The 12901-nt window shown below is 39.4% G+C and overlaps 1 protein-coding gene across 1 annotated transcript in view; it reads right to left on the bottom strand.

Annotated features, from left to right (window-relative positions):
* The window catches only part of ehbp1l1a (EH domain binding protein 1-like 1a), a 45847-nt gene extending 38561 nt beyond the window's left edge, over positions 1-7286 (bottom strand). Inside the window, exon 1 of the mRNA XM_038995740.1 lies at positions 7183-7286. Within this exon, the coding sequence (XP_038851668.1) occupies positions 7183-7286 (104 nt within the window). The remainder of the gene's footprint in view (positions 1-7182) is intronic.
* Between the last annotated feature and the right edge of the window lie 5615 nt (positions 7287-12901).

Raw genomic sequence — 12901 nt, forward strand, 5'->3', positions numbered from 1 at the left:
TTAACAAACTGTAGTTTTGTCAAGTAGGTTAGGACATCTACTTTGTGCATGACACAAGTAATTTTTCCAACAATTGTTTACATACAGATTATTTCACTTATAATTCACTGTATCACAATTCCAAGGGGTCAGAAGTTTACATACACTATGTTGACTGTGCCTTTAAAAAGCTTGGAAAATTCCAGAAAATGATGTCATGGCTTTAGATGCTTCTTATAAGGTAATTGACATCATTTGAGTCAATTGGAGGTGTATCTGTGGATGTATTTCAAGGCCTACCGTATCTTCAATCTCAGTGCCTCTTTGCTTGACATCATGGGAAAATCAAAAGAAATCAGCCAAGACCTCAGAAAAAGAATAGTACGCAAGTATAAACACCATGGGACCACGCAGCCATCATAACGCTCAGGAAGGAGACGCACTCTGTCTCCTAGAGATGAACGTACTTTGGTGCGAAAAGTGCAAATCAGTCCCAGAACAACAACAAAGGACCCTGTGAAGATGCTGGAGGAAACAGGTACAAAAGTATCTATATCCACAGTAAAACGAGTCCTATATCGACATAACCTGAAAGGCCGCTCAGCAAGGAAGAAGCCACTGCTCCTAAACCGCCATAAAAATGCCAGACAACGGTTTGCAACTGCACATGGGGACAAATATCGTACTTTTTGATGAAACAAAAATAGAACTGTTTGGCCATAGTGACCATCGTTATGTTTGGAGGAAAAAGGGGGAGGCTTGCAAGCCAAAGAACACCATCCCAACCGTGAAGCACGGGGGTGGCAGCATCATGTTGTGGGGATGCTTTGCTGCAGGAGGGACTGGTGCACTTCACAAAATAGATGGCATCATGAGGCAGGAAAATTATGTGGATATATTGAAGCAACATCTCAAGACATCAGTCAGGAAGTTGAAGCTTGGTTGCAAATGGGTCTTCCAAATGGACAATGACTCCAAGCAAACTTCCAAAGTTGCAGCAAAATGGCTTAAGGACAACAAAGTCAAGGTATTGGAGTGGCCATCCCAAAGCTCTGAACTCAATCCTATAAAAGATTTGTGGGCAGAAGTGAAAAAACTTGTGCGAGCAAGGAGGCCTACAAACCTGACTCAGTTACACCAGCTCTGTCAGGAGGAATGGGACAAATTCACCCAACTTATTGTGGGAAGCTTGTGGAAGGACAACCGAAACGTTTGACCCAAGTTAAACAATTTGAAGGCAATGCTACCAAATACTAATTTAGTGTATGTAAACTTCTGACCCACTGAGAATGTGATGAAAGAAATAAAAAGTGAAATAAATCATTCTCTCTACTATTATTCTGACATTTCACATTCTTAAAATAAAGTGGTGATCCTAACTGACCTAAGACAGGGAATTTTTTCTAGGATCAAATGTCAGGAATTGTGAAAATTGTGTTTAAATGTATTTGGCTAAGGTGTATTTAAACTTCAGACTTCAACTGTACATACCCACATACACTATGTTTAAAAGTTTGGGGTCACTTAGAAATGTCCTTGTTAGTTGCAAAATTAATAGGAAATATAGTCAAAACATTGACAAGGTTATAAATAATGATTTTTCATTGAAATAACAATTGTGTCCTTCAAACTTTGCTTTCGTCAAAGAATCCTCCATTTGCAGCAACTACAGCCTTGCAGACCTTTGTCATTCTAGTTGTCAATTTCTTCAGGTAATCTGAAGAGATTTCACCCCATGCTTCCTGAAGCACCTCCCACAAGTTGGATTGGCTTGACGGTCAAGCTGCTCCCACAATAGCTCAATAGGGTTTAGATCCGGTGACTGTGCTGGCCACTCCATTATAGACATTATACCAGCTGACTGCTTCATCCCTAAATAGTTCTTGCATAGTTTGGAGCTGTGTCATTGTCCTGTTGTAGGAGGAAATTGGCTCCAATTAAGTGCCGTCTACAGGGTATGGCATGGCGTTGCAAAATGGAGTGATAGCCTTTCTTCTTCAAGATCCCTTTTACCCTGTAGAAATCTCCCACTTTTCCACCACCAAAGCACCCTCAGACCATCACATTACCTCCACCATGCTTGACAGATGGCGTCAAGCACTCCTCCAGCATCTTTTCATTTTTTCTGCATCTCACGAATGTTCTTTGTGATCCGAACACCTCAAACTTAGATGTGTCTGTCCATAACACTTTTTCCAATCTTCCTCTGTCCACTGTCTGTGTTCATTTGCCCATCTTAATCTTTTATTTTTATTGGCCAGTCTGAGATATGGCTTTGTCTTTGCAACTCTGCCTAGAAGGCCAGCATCCCGGAGTCGCCTCTTCACTGTTGACGTTGAGACTGGTGTTTTGCGGATACTATTTAAGCCAGTTGAGGACTTGTGAGGCATCTGTTTCTCAAACTAGACACTCTAATGTACTTGTCCTCTTGCTCAGTTGTGCACCGGGGTCTCCCACTCCTTTTTCTATTCTAGTTAGGCCAGGTTGCGCTGTTCTGTGAAGGGAGTAGTATACAGCGTTGTACGAGATCTTAATTTTCTTAGCAATTTCTCGCATGGAATAGCCTTCATTTCTCAGAACAAGAATAGACTGAGGAGTTTCAGAAGAAAGTTCTTTGTTTCTGGCCATTTTGAGACTGTAATCGAACCCACAAATGCTGATGCTCCAGATACTCAACTAGTCTAAAGAAGGCCAGTTCTATTGCTTCTTTAAATCAGGACAACAGTTGTCAGCTGTGCTAACATAATTGCAAAAGGGTTTTCTAATGATCAATTAGCCATTTAAAATGATAAACTTGGATTAGCTAACACAACTTGCCATTGGAACACAGAAGTGATTGTTGCTGATAATGGGCCTCTGTACGCCTATGTAGATATTCCATTAAAAATCAGCCATTTCCAGTTACAATAGTCATTTCCAACATTAACAATGTTTACACTATATTTCTGATCCATTTGATGTTATTTTAATGGACAAAAAATGTGCTTTTCTTTCAAAAACAAGGAAATTTCTAAGTGACCCCAAACTTTTGAACGCTAGTGTTGTCATGATCGTCATAATAACTGGACCAAAGCGCAGCGTGATCTGGGTTCCACATCTTTTTATTTCTAGGTGAAACTCACAGCAAAACCAAAAACAATAAATCTCAAAATTAAACGTGAAGCTAACAATAGTGTTAACATGCAACTATCCATAGTCAAGATCCCACAAAGCACACAGGGGAAATGGCTGCCTAAATATGATCCCCAATTAGAGACAACGACAAACAGCTGCCTCTGATTGGGAACCATACCTGGCCAACATAGAAACATAATCCCCTAGATGACCCACCTCTAGTCACACCCGGACCTAACCAACATAGAGAATAAAAAGCTCTCTATGGTCAGGGTGTGACAAGTGTACATATACACACACATACACATATCTTATTAAAATATATGTCCTTTATTATTTTCCGCTAACCCTACCACCCTCCCCTATATGGTGTAAACTAATGAACAACAACACTTGGGCTTTTGCTTCTAGCTTATACACACTATATACCTTTTACGGACACAATTTATTTTACAATAGTTATATTTTGTTTGTTTTTAGTCCTGCATTCCACTACCCTCAACCTCTCCCCAACTATTTCTGATTTTCCATCCAGTTTGATTTCTATTTGCCATATATTTTTAACTGTGCTGTTTCACAAAAGTTCTGAACCTATATACATTTTACAGACCCCGTATGTTTTACATTTGTTATCTTGTTGTTATTAGTCCCACCCTTCAGCTCCTTTCAAATCCCTCCCATCTATCTCTTAACATCATACATATTGGATTTCTATTTGCCATATATTTTTCAACTGTGCTGTGATGCTTCACAAAAGTACTGAACCTTTCTATTCTCATAGTTTCCACAGATTGTAAATTAAAGATACAATTTTTTACTAAAAGTGTTATTATATTATTGACCGATTGACTATGACTTTTCGAATCACCCAGTATTGCTATCTTCAGCGTTAGCTCCAGGTAAATGTTGCAATTCTTCAGCCATTCCTGGACCTGTGACCAAAAAAAGAGCTACATATGGACAATACCAAACTAAATGATCTAATGACTCTGTCTCTTGCAGCAAAATCTGCAGAGCTGGGAAGATTGGATCCCCCAAATATATAACATTCTATTGGTTGCAAGAATTTTGTATAATAATTTAAATTGAAAAATTCAAAGTTTTGAATCCGGCCTCGTTTTGCATATCAGTTCATAAACCATGTGCCATGGAATCGGTACATCGGAAAAAAAATCCCAACTATTTTGCAATCTATATGACAGCTGTCAATTTTTTGGTCCTTAAATGAAAATGGTATATATATTTTTTTAATCACAATTTTCTTTACACAACTTTGGTCTTTAATGCAAGGCCGACTTACAAGATCCTTACTTTCCCCCCCTTCCGCTTTGCGGTAATGCTGCAATTAGTTGGTTGTAAGGGTCTGAATACTTATGTAAATAAGTTATTTCTGTTATTTTATTTGTATAAATTTGCACAAATGTCTAAATACCTGTTTTCGCTTTGTCATTATGAGGTATTGTGTGTAGATTGATGAGGATTATTAAAAATAGATATATTTTAGAATAAGGCTGTAAGGTAACAAAATTATGGAAAAAGTCAAGGGGTCTGAATACACCTCTATTGTTGCAAACTGAACAGTCATTTTACTAATCAGTTAAGCAGGACGACCTGTCTAGTTGATCCACATTTTTCACATTCTTCTTGCGAACTGGAAACATGGAAACGTACACCACGTCTGGTAACATTACTGCTATTCTCTGTAGAGTCGGACCAATATATAATTTCATCCATATTAACTGCCGATATTGGCCTTTTAATGCTGTCCTGCTGGGGCTTGTTGAGTGACTGATGTGATGTTGTGTGGTCTGTGATTTCACATGATATTACTGCTAAACAGTGAACAAGCAGAGGCCCATACAGAACCATAGTTTGCTGCCAAGAGTCAGATCACCAAAACATACTGACTCCATCACCAGCCGACAAAACACCACTTGTATTAATCTCATACATCAAACAGTCATAAAAGCCATGCAATTGATGACTCGTTTTCAAACTGGTCAAGCTTGACTCTTATAACATTAAAATTAGACTGTACTGAATGATGTTATCATCAAGCTGAATATGCATACACTAGGTATAGGAGAATGGTTCGGTAGACAGCAATACCAAGAACATGCTGATACTAGTCAAGTTGGTGTATACTACAACAATGAGGGTAGAGAGATAGGGAGGTAGTCTGCTAGGGCTGGGCGGTTGGAGGAAGCACATTCCAGGTACAGTGTGAGTAATGCTAATGGAATTAATACAGACCCAGGGCCCAGACAGGAACCACAGCCACAGCACCACTGGCTGTACGCGCATTCCATGCATACATAAGAACTGACTTAAGTTAAAACCCAGCCGTGTGTGTGTTCAGCACCTGGCTGCTCAGCAGTCATATGCAGCAGTGCATCGGGTTGTCAGAGGGTCTGCATAGCACTCTGCCTCACCCGGCCTGACGGTCTTTATTCCACATGAGCTATTGATTACATGATTATATTAGGTTAGGTTAGACTAAGAGATACAATATCAGCTTGGAATGCTGAAATAACATCCCACTGGGCAAGAACTGGTTGAATCAACGTTGTTTCCGCATCATTTCCACAACAAAAATGTTACGTGATGACATTGAATCAACATGGATAACTGATTGGATTTGCAAAAAGTCATCAAGGTAAGGGAATTTCTTATTTTTTTCACCTAACTTTTAAGCTAAATCCTATGATAAGGTGAACATTCTTGGTTGATTTCACATTGAATTCACGTTAGTTGACAACTCAACCAAAAGTAAATCACACTAGACATTGGAGAAAACCTGGCACCATCCCTACGGTGAAGCATGGTGGTGGCCGCATCATACTGTGCGGATGTTTTTCAGCGGCAGGGACTGGGAGACTAGTCAGGATCGAGGGAAAGATGAACGGAGCAAAGTACAGAGAGATCCTTGATGAAAACCTGCTTCATAGCACTCAGGACCTCAGACTGGGTCGAAGGTTCACTTTCCAACAGGACAACGACACTAAGCACACAGCCAAGACAACGCAGGAGTAGCTTCGGGACAAGTTTCTGAATGTCCCTGAGTGGCCCAGCCAGAGCCCGGACTTGAACGCTCCCCATCCAACCTGACAGAGGTGTGAGAATCTGCAGCGAAGAATGGGAGAAACTCCCCAACTACAGGTGTGCCAAGCTTGTAGCGTCATACCCAAGAAGACTCGAGGCTGTAATCGCTGCCAAAGGTGCTTCAACAAAGTACTGAGTAAAGGGTCTGAATACTTATGTAAATGTGATATTTCAGTTTTACATTTGTAATACATTTGCAAACATTTCTAAAAAACAGTTTTTACTTTGTCATTATGGGGTATTGTGTATAGATTAATGAGGGGGAAAAAACTATTTAATCCATTTTAGAAAAAGGCTTTAACGTAACAACATTTGGAAAATGTCAAGGGGTCTGAATACTTTCTGAATGCACTGTATGGTCGAAAAATAATAACGTCTGCTTGGAACAAGGGGAAATTATATGCACTACAGGTGATGATGATGATGACAACGATGATGAACCATGAATAAATGACATCATCATCGTACAGCATCACCTGTAGTTCATTCACCTGTTATAGACCTGTGACACTTCATAGTTTAGGCTTACACATTTTTATATTTGGACACATCTATTGCTTACCCTCCAAACAACCAGTTTTAATGCTTCCCCTCTGAATAACTGAATGTCAATTAGGATGCTTGTCGCATGACGATGATTAGAAAAGGAAAAGGGCAAATGCGGAAGTGTATTGGCTGTCAAAGGCGTACGCTCACCCAAAGCTGTACGGTACAGTATAATGCACGATGCACTGATGGTATAAACTTGTACAATCAACAAAAAAAGACAATGTGATAGCAGTACGCAACTGACAACATTAAACCATCATTTAGCCTATAACTGACAACATAGCATTGCACCAACCAAATGTGAATCTAAAAGTATGACCTTAAAACATCACAGCTCGAGCTGGGGACAGAGTCAGTGACAAAGGTCCCACGAGGTTGCGTTTTATCGGTTCAGACATGACAATTTTATCAAGGCTAAAAAAAAGCATGTTTACTTACCATTTCTTCGTGCATTCTACTGTCAGTTCTTGAAAAGTCACCGCAAACTGGAACTTCGATGCTTTCTTGCCGACACGCTGAAGTCTCTTCCACACCGAAGTCATGTTTAGAGACCTTATAATGTTATTTCTCAAGAGACATTACTAAAATCGCCGTCACAGTACCCCTCTGTCCTCCTCGCGTTCTGCTAAGGAGTCTATTGATGCAGCACTTGCGTTTGCTGCGCAAGAAAGACAGTCGACGTTCACTCAATGTTCAACAGTCTTACTGACGTGTTCACAACTTCACGTCTAGAATGTCACACACAGAACTGAGGCAAAACAAACGCACGCTGCGACAGGAACGAGCAGTGACACCCCAAACACAAAACTTAATAGCTAATCTTAACACTTGTAATTAACAATTATTAGAGTAAATGCATTATCCCTAGTAGCCTATGACTTTATTAAAAACAATTACAATTTTACATTTGACCAGTATGTTGTTTAAATCATATTTTACTGATTTTTAGTTTTTTTTTTTAAGTCTGAAAAAACAGAAAGCATTGCCTGGTTTAGACCATTGTTTGAGATGAAGGTGGGAAAGCAATGTACCTTTTTAGAGTAAAGGGTTGGGAGGGGAATATGCAAATTATGTTGGTTAAATATGAAAATTATGTTTGTCAATTATTCAAAGTATGATGTCATCCCATGGTAATAAACACACTCACTAGGTTTCTTGTTTTTGCTTAGGTGTGGTAAGTGATATTCAACAGATACCAATAGCCTACAAAAATAACTGGGGAACATGCGAGACCTGGAATTCTTGTGGGGTCAGGAAACATGTCAGGCCAATATGCTGGAGTTTAGGCCCATCATACAGCAAACCATAGGCTACAGTACACTGTCCCCAATAACAGATCCTGTTTAATCTGGCGTGTATTTAGAAACAGTGGCGCAACGCCGACAGTCACAGGCAGCTGGGGATTTTCTTACTGGCCCTAAGAAGAAAAAAAACGAGAAGCAATACAACCATATCTCTTCCCATAGCTGTCCAATACAATATATGATGTAACAGTTTATATAACATTATTCTATGATTGAATATGAATCAATAATATTCCGTTTTTTTTCTTCTACGAGTCTAAATCCTAATATGATGCTATAGGGTTACTTTATCTAGTCATATCGGTGGAGCAATGCCATTGGTCAGTTCCTAGACTCTTTTTGTGAGGTCATGGATTTGGCCCCTGTACGGAGTAAATCTGTCGCGAAATGTAGGCTATGGTGTGAGTCCTTGACAGACGCTGAATGATAGATTCTGTTCCCAGCCCATTCCTATGAGCTGCTTCCATGTGTGCTTAACCTCGCCTGTCTGCACACACACATCCTCCTTCTTAGCAGGGTTTTAGTTGGGAAGCAGCTGGATTCGGGTTGGAAAAGTCCAGCCAGCTAAAGGCAGAAATAAGGAAGAAACGAGAGGGTTCAGCACACATGGGAATACTAGTCTTTTTCTAGTTGGTCCTTTGCCAAAGGTCCATTATGGTGAGGTTATGTTTATCAGATAAACTATTCTTGGAATTGTATTTCCTGGTCCCAAATAGCTATAATTACAGAGGTTTAAATTCTGGAAATGGACAACAGTTCATCAAACCCAAGCAGGGATATTACAGTAGTAGTAGTAGTGTTATAACTATTTAATACACTAGTGTAGACATTTAGGAACGGATTTTGTTAGTTTATTTGAAGCTACATTAGGACTCTGATACCTATACTAACTTGTTGAAATGTTCCCTGCAAAGCATCATCCCAGGACATCCCACAACGTAATACGTTACCTCTACTAACCAATACGTTAACTACATTCACCAACACGGTAACTATAACCAAAATGGTAACTATAACCAATACATTAACTATAACCAAAATGTTAACTGTACCAACCAATACATTACCTATAACCCTATGTTAACTATAACCAATACAATAACCAAGTAAACCAAAATATTAACTATATATTTAGAAATGTGAAGACTCTGATACCAGTACCAGTACAAATATCTGCTCTGGGCTGTAAAACTGCAGGTCATCCCTGGACCTAATCCCATTCTAATATGTTAACAATATTTTTGGTGATGTGGGTCAGGGAGTTCATAGATTCTACTTATATGGTTCATGTACACTGAGCTGCATATATCAAATGAGGACAAATATGTACCTGTTGGCCAGTGGTGTAGTGGTGCCTGGAAGGGTTAGGTAAGGTTTATGGTTAAGGTTAGGGTAAGAGTTAAGGTTAGGGTTTAGGGTAGGGACGTCCCAAGGAAATCCGAATAGCACTGAACAATTCAATTGACACATGCACATTCTCGCTGAGCTGAGCAACACAAATGGGGGGGGGGGGGGAATGGTGGTTGTATTCGATAAAAGTTTTTACTCAAAGTATGAATTTCAGCACCCCGCGAAAGGACCTTGGTTGTACAGGACAAACATACTGTAGGTACAGGTAAGTGTTTTCAGAATTTACATTTTTACAAGAATCGACTGATGGTGACCAGTGGCGTGTATTCATGGATGGCAAGGGCAAATATTTGACCAATAAAACAATTATATAAGTTATGAAATAATTTATCTTTCGTCTCTGTCTGTGTTTTCATAATTTTTCTGTCAATTCGCAAGTGGCTGAATCTCACCGGAGAAATCATTGGAGGTAGGGAAACCAAGCCCCTCTGTCTCAGTGTAGCCCATGTATCTGATGCTGTTTGGACCAAAAGAGTATGACATGTTTTTTCCATAGCATTTGTTTGATTGATTGATGCCAGCAAGCATTTAGTCTTCCTTGATCATTTTTTTTAATGAAAGGATTAGCCAAATCAGCTTTGAGCTGACCTCAACTGTGGGTTGTGCTGGTGCAACAAAACGCCCTCCGAGGGAGGCCAGTTTAGATTTGGCTTCATACCAATCAAATCACTTCCTAAGCAAAATGTCATTTTCAGAAAAAGGTGTCTGTTTTTGGTCTGCTTGTGTTGATGTCGTGCAGTAGCTAGCTTTCTAAATCAGTCCTTTCCTAAACCATGGATAGAGATGGGGATTTGGACTTGTGGTTTTGACTTAATTCTCTGTCCAGGCCAATGATTATGATGACGATTATGATCTAAACATAGATTCATATGTTGTGCCATTAGATGTAGCCTAGCAGGCTCACGTTACCTAACTAACTAACTAACTTAGCTAGTTCATTATTGCCAATGCAAGGAAGCTAGGCTAGCAAGCATTTTAGCTAGGTTGCCTATGACAACAAAAACTACAAGTGTACTGAATGACAGAGCCATAGACCATTTCGTCAACATGAAAGACAGCAGGATGGCATCGCCGTCCAACATTTTTTTTTTACTTGCACAAACATACAAACACACATAGAGACAGAAATCAATACCATGGACAGACGTGATATTTAGCTAAATTGATTGGACTAAATTGTTTTTGGTATCTTTAAGTTTGTTTTCAGTGTATTAAACTAAACATATATAGCCTTGTTGATTTGATGATGTCTAAAAGGTTATGTTAAAATGGTGCTGGAATAGCGGAGGCAGTGCTCCTGTTGTCTTTGTGCTGACTTGCGGTAACTCTGTGGTTGTAAATCAGTAGTTGTTTAGTAAACTGTCTAAAACATTAACTTGCTTGACCATGCTGCAGGTGATATGAATGTTTGTTACATGGTATATTTGCTTTGTTGCTCTCCGGTTTTGTGATGAAACAAAAGTATGTGTAGTTAAATTTATTCTGCCACTGTGTGACTGTTGCCTGTTTGTTGTCACGGCCTTGTAAATTGTATATCACGGTGGCGAAATGGGTTATAGAGCAAACAACGCAATTATCACAACATAGGTTGTTAATATGGCCTTTTTACTGGCTTGGCTTTGCATCCTCAGGGATTTTACCCACGCACCGCTACTGATGGTGACACAATGTTGTTGCTAGCAAATCCCGTGACCAGTTACCAAACTCAACTCCGCCTCAATATAAGAGAACAGAGTTGAGCTTTCCTCAGCTAGGAAAAAACGTAATACATTTTGATCTGAGTGTAGTTACCCAGTTTGCAAAACAAATGGCCACTGGATTGATGCAAATAATCATATAATTCTGCCAGGTAGGCATAGGCTTCTTTGTAGCTAATTAACATTTAATAGAGAAGGTTTTTGGGAAGCCTTTCCATCTACCAGAAGACAGTTAGGCCTATCATTACCGTCTCTATATTTTTCCTGTTCCTTAATAGTTTGAAACTTGGACGTTTTACTTCATATTATGAGGCATGGCTTTCCTTGCTTCAAAGTAGTCTATAGCCAAAATCCCAACATAGAAACATAGAGGCAATTATTTTATAAAGACTTCCTCATATGTGTTCTCCTGTTCTCCTGGATTTCTTTCAACTTTCTTTCTTTGTCTAGCAGCCAAAGGCATTATCCTCGTCATATTAGCAACCCATGATAGTTGTTGCATCTTTAGATCTCCCCTCGTTCTACATTTCTAACAAATGTTTCCATCTCTGTTTCCAATTTGTTCTTAACTGGCTTGCCTAGTTAAATAAAGGTTAAATTAAAAAAGATTTAAAAAATAAAGTCCATAAATCATGCAATATGGACACATTCATAGAGTAATGTAGGTCAAGTCACCAAAATTGCAAACATTTAGTATGCATGGAAAGCGTACACCTTGGTGGTCATTGTAAAGCAATGCATTTCTTTCTGCGCCATTTAGCTAGGTCATCGCGGAAGCAAGCAGAGAGACAGGTTAGCACAGTTGTTCCTAAACTTGTACCAATCTTATCAAACAAGTTAGGAACTTAAAAAAATAAGATATTGAAACATATATATGAACATATCCACATTGCCTATCTTCCCTAGAGGCCGATATTAAAATGCTATCTAAATTCAAACAATACAGTTTCAAAATGTCATACGTTTTTGATTTGTCACTGATGCTACGTGTCAGTGTGAATCATTTATCATATTTCACCACTTTCAGGGGTATAGCATTACCATTGTATAGCTAAATATAGCTGAATGTACCTACAGCAGCCATGGTGGTAATGGAAAGGGTCCTTTTTGCTTGTTTTTGCTGTTCTCCAAATAGCATTTTCGTTATATATAAATGCAGTAAACAAGCTTCAACTTTCAAAAATATCCTGGGGAGAATTCCCTCCTTCCGGACCTAACGACTCAAACCCTCGTTATGGGCCTGCCGTCCTGTGCACATTGCTGCACCTAAAATGTGAATGAATAATATTTAAACATTTTCAGATAAACATTCTGATCTGTTCCATCAGCCTTATTAATTGATATGGCGTGTACCTCCACTACACCACTGCTGTTGTCTGACAAGCTTTTTATACAATGAACATTCACTTTGACCCAAGAATTGACTTGACTTACTTTACCGAGCGCAAACTATCACACTCTCTGCCCCAAGAGATGAGAATAACTCCCTTATTAACTCATGTAGACAGGTTCTAGGGTGTTATTTAGAGGTAATATGTTTCCACATCAATATATTTCCTGTTGGTGGGCCACCCATTGGTCGTTCCACTTCCTGTTTTGCAGCTGCACTGTTATTCAGTGCCACCTGGGCCCACAAATGTGCTGGGGGAAATGGCACTTCAGAGCAACTGTATGCAAACAGCTGACTTCCAATGGAGGGTTTAGATACAAAATGGGGCACAACATGTCACGTCTCTAATGAGAGCA

This window comes from Salvelinus namaycush, chromosome 6, assembly GCF_016432855.1.
Source record: "Salvelinus namaycush isolate Seneca chromosome 6, SaNama_1.0, whole genome shotgun sequence".
In the NCBI taxonomy this organism is placed as follows: Eukaryota; Metazoa; Chordata; class Actinopteri; order Salmoniformes; family Salmonidae; genus Salvelinus; species Salvelinus namaycush.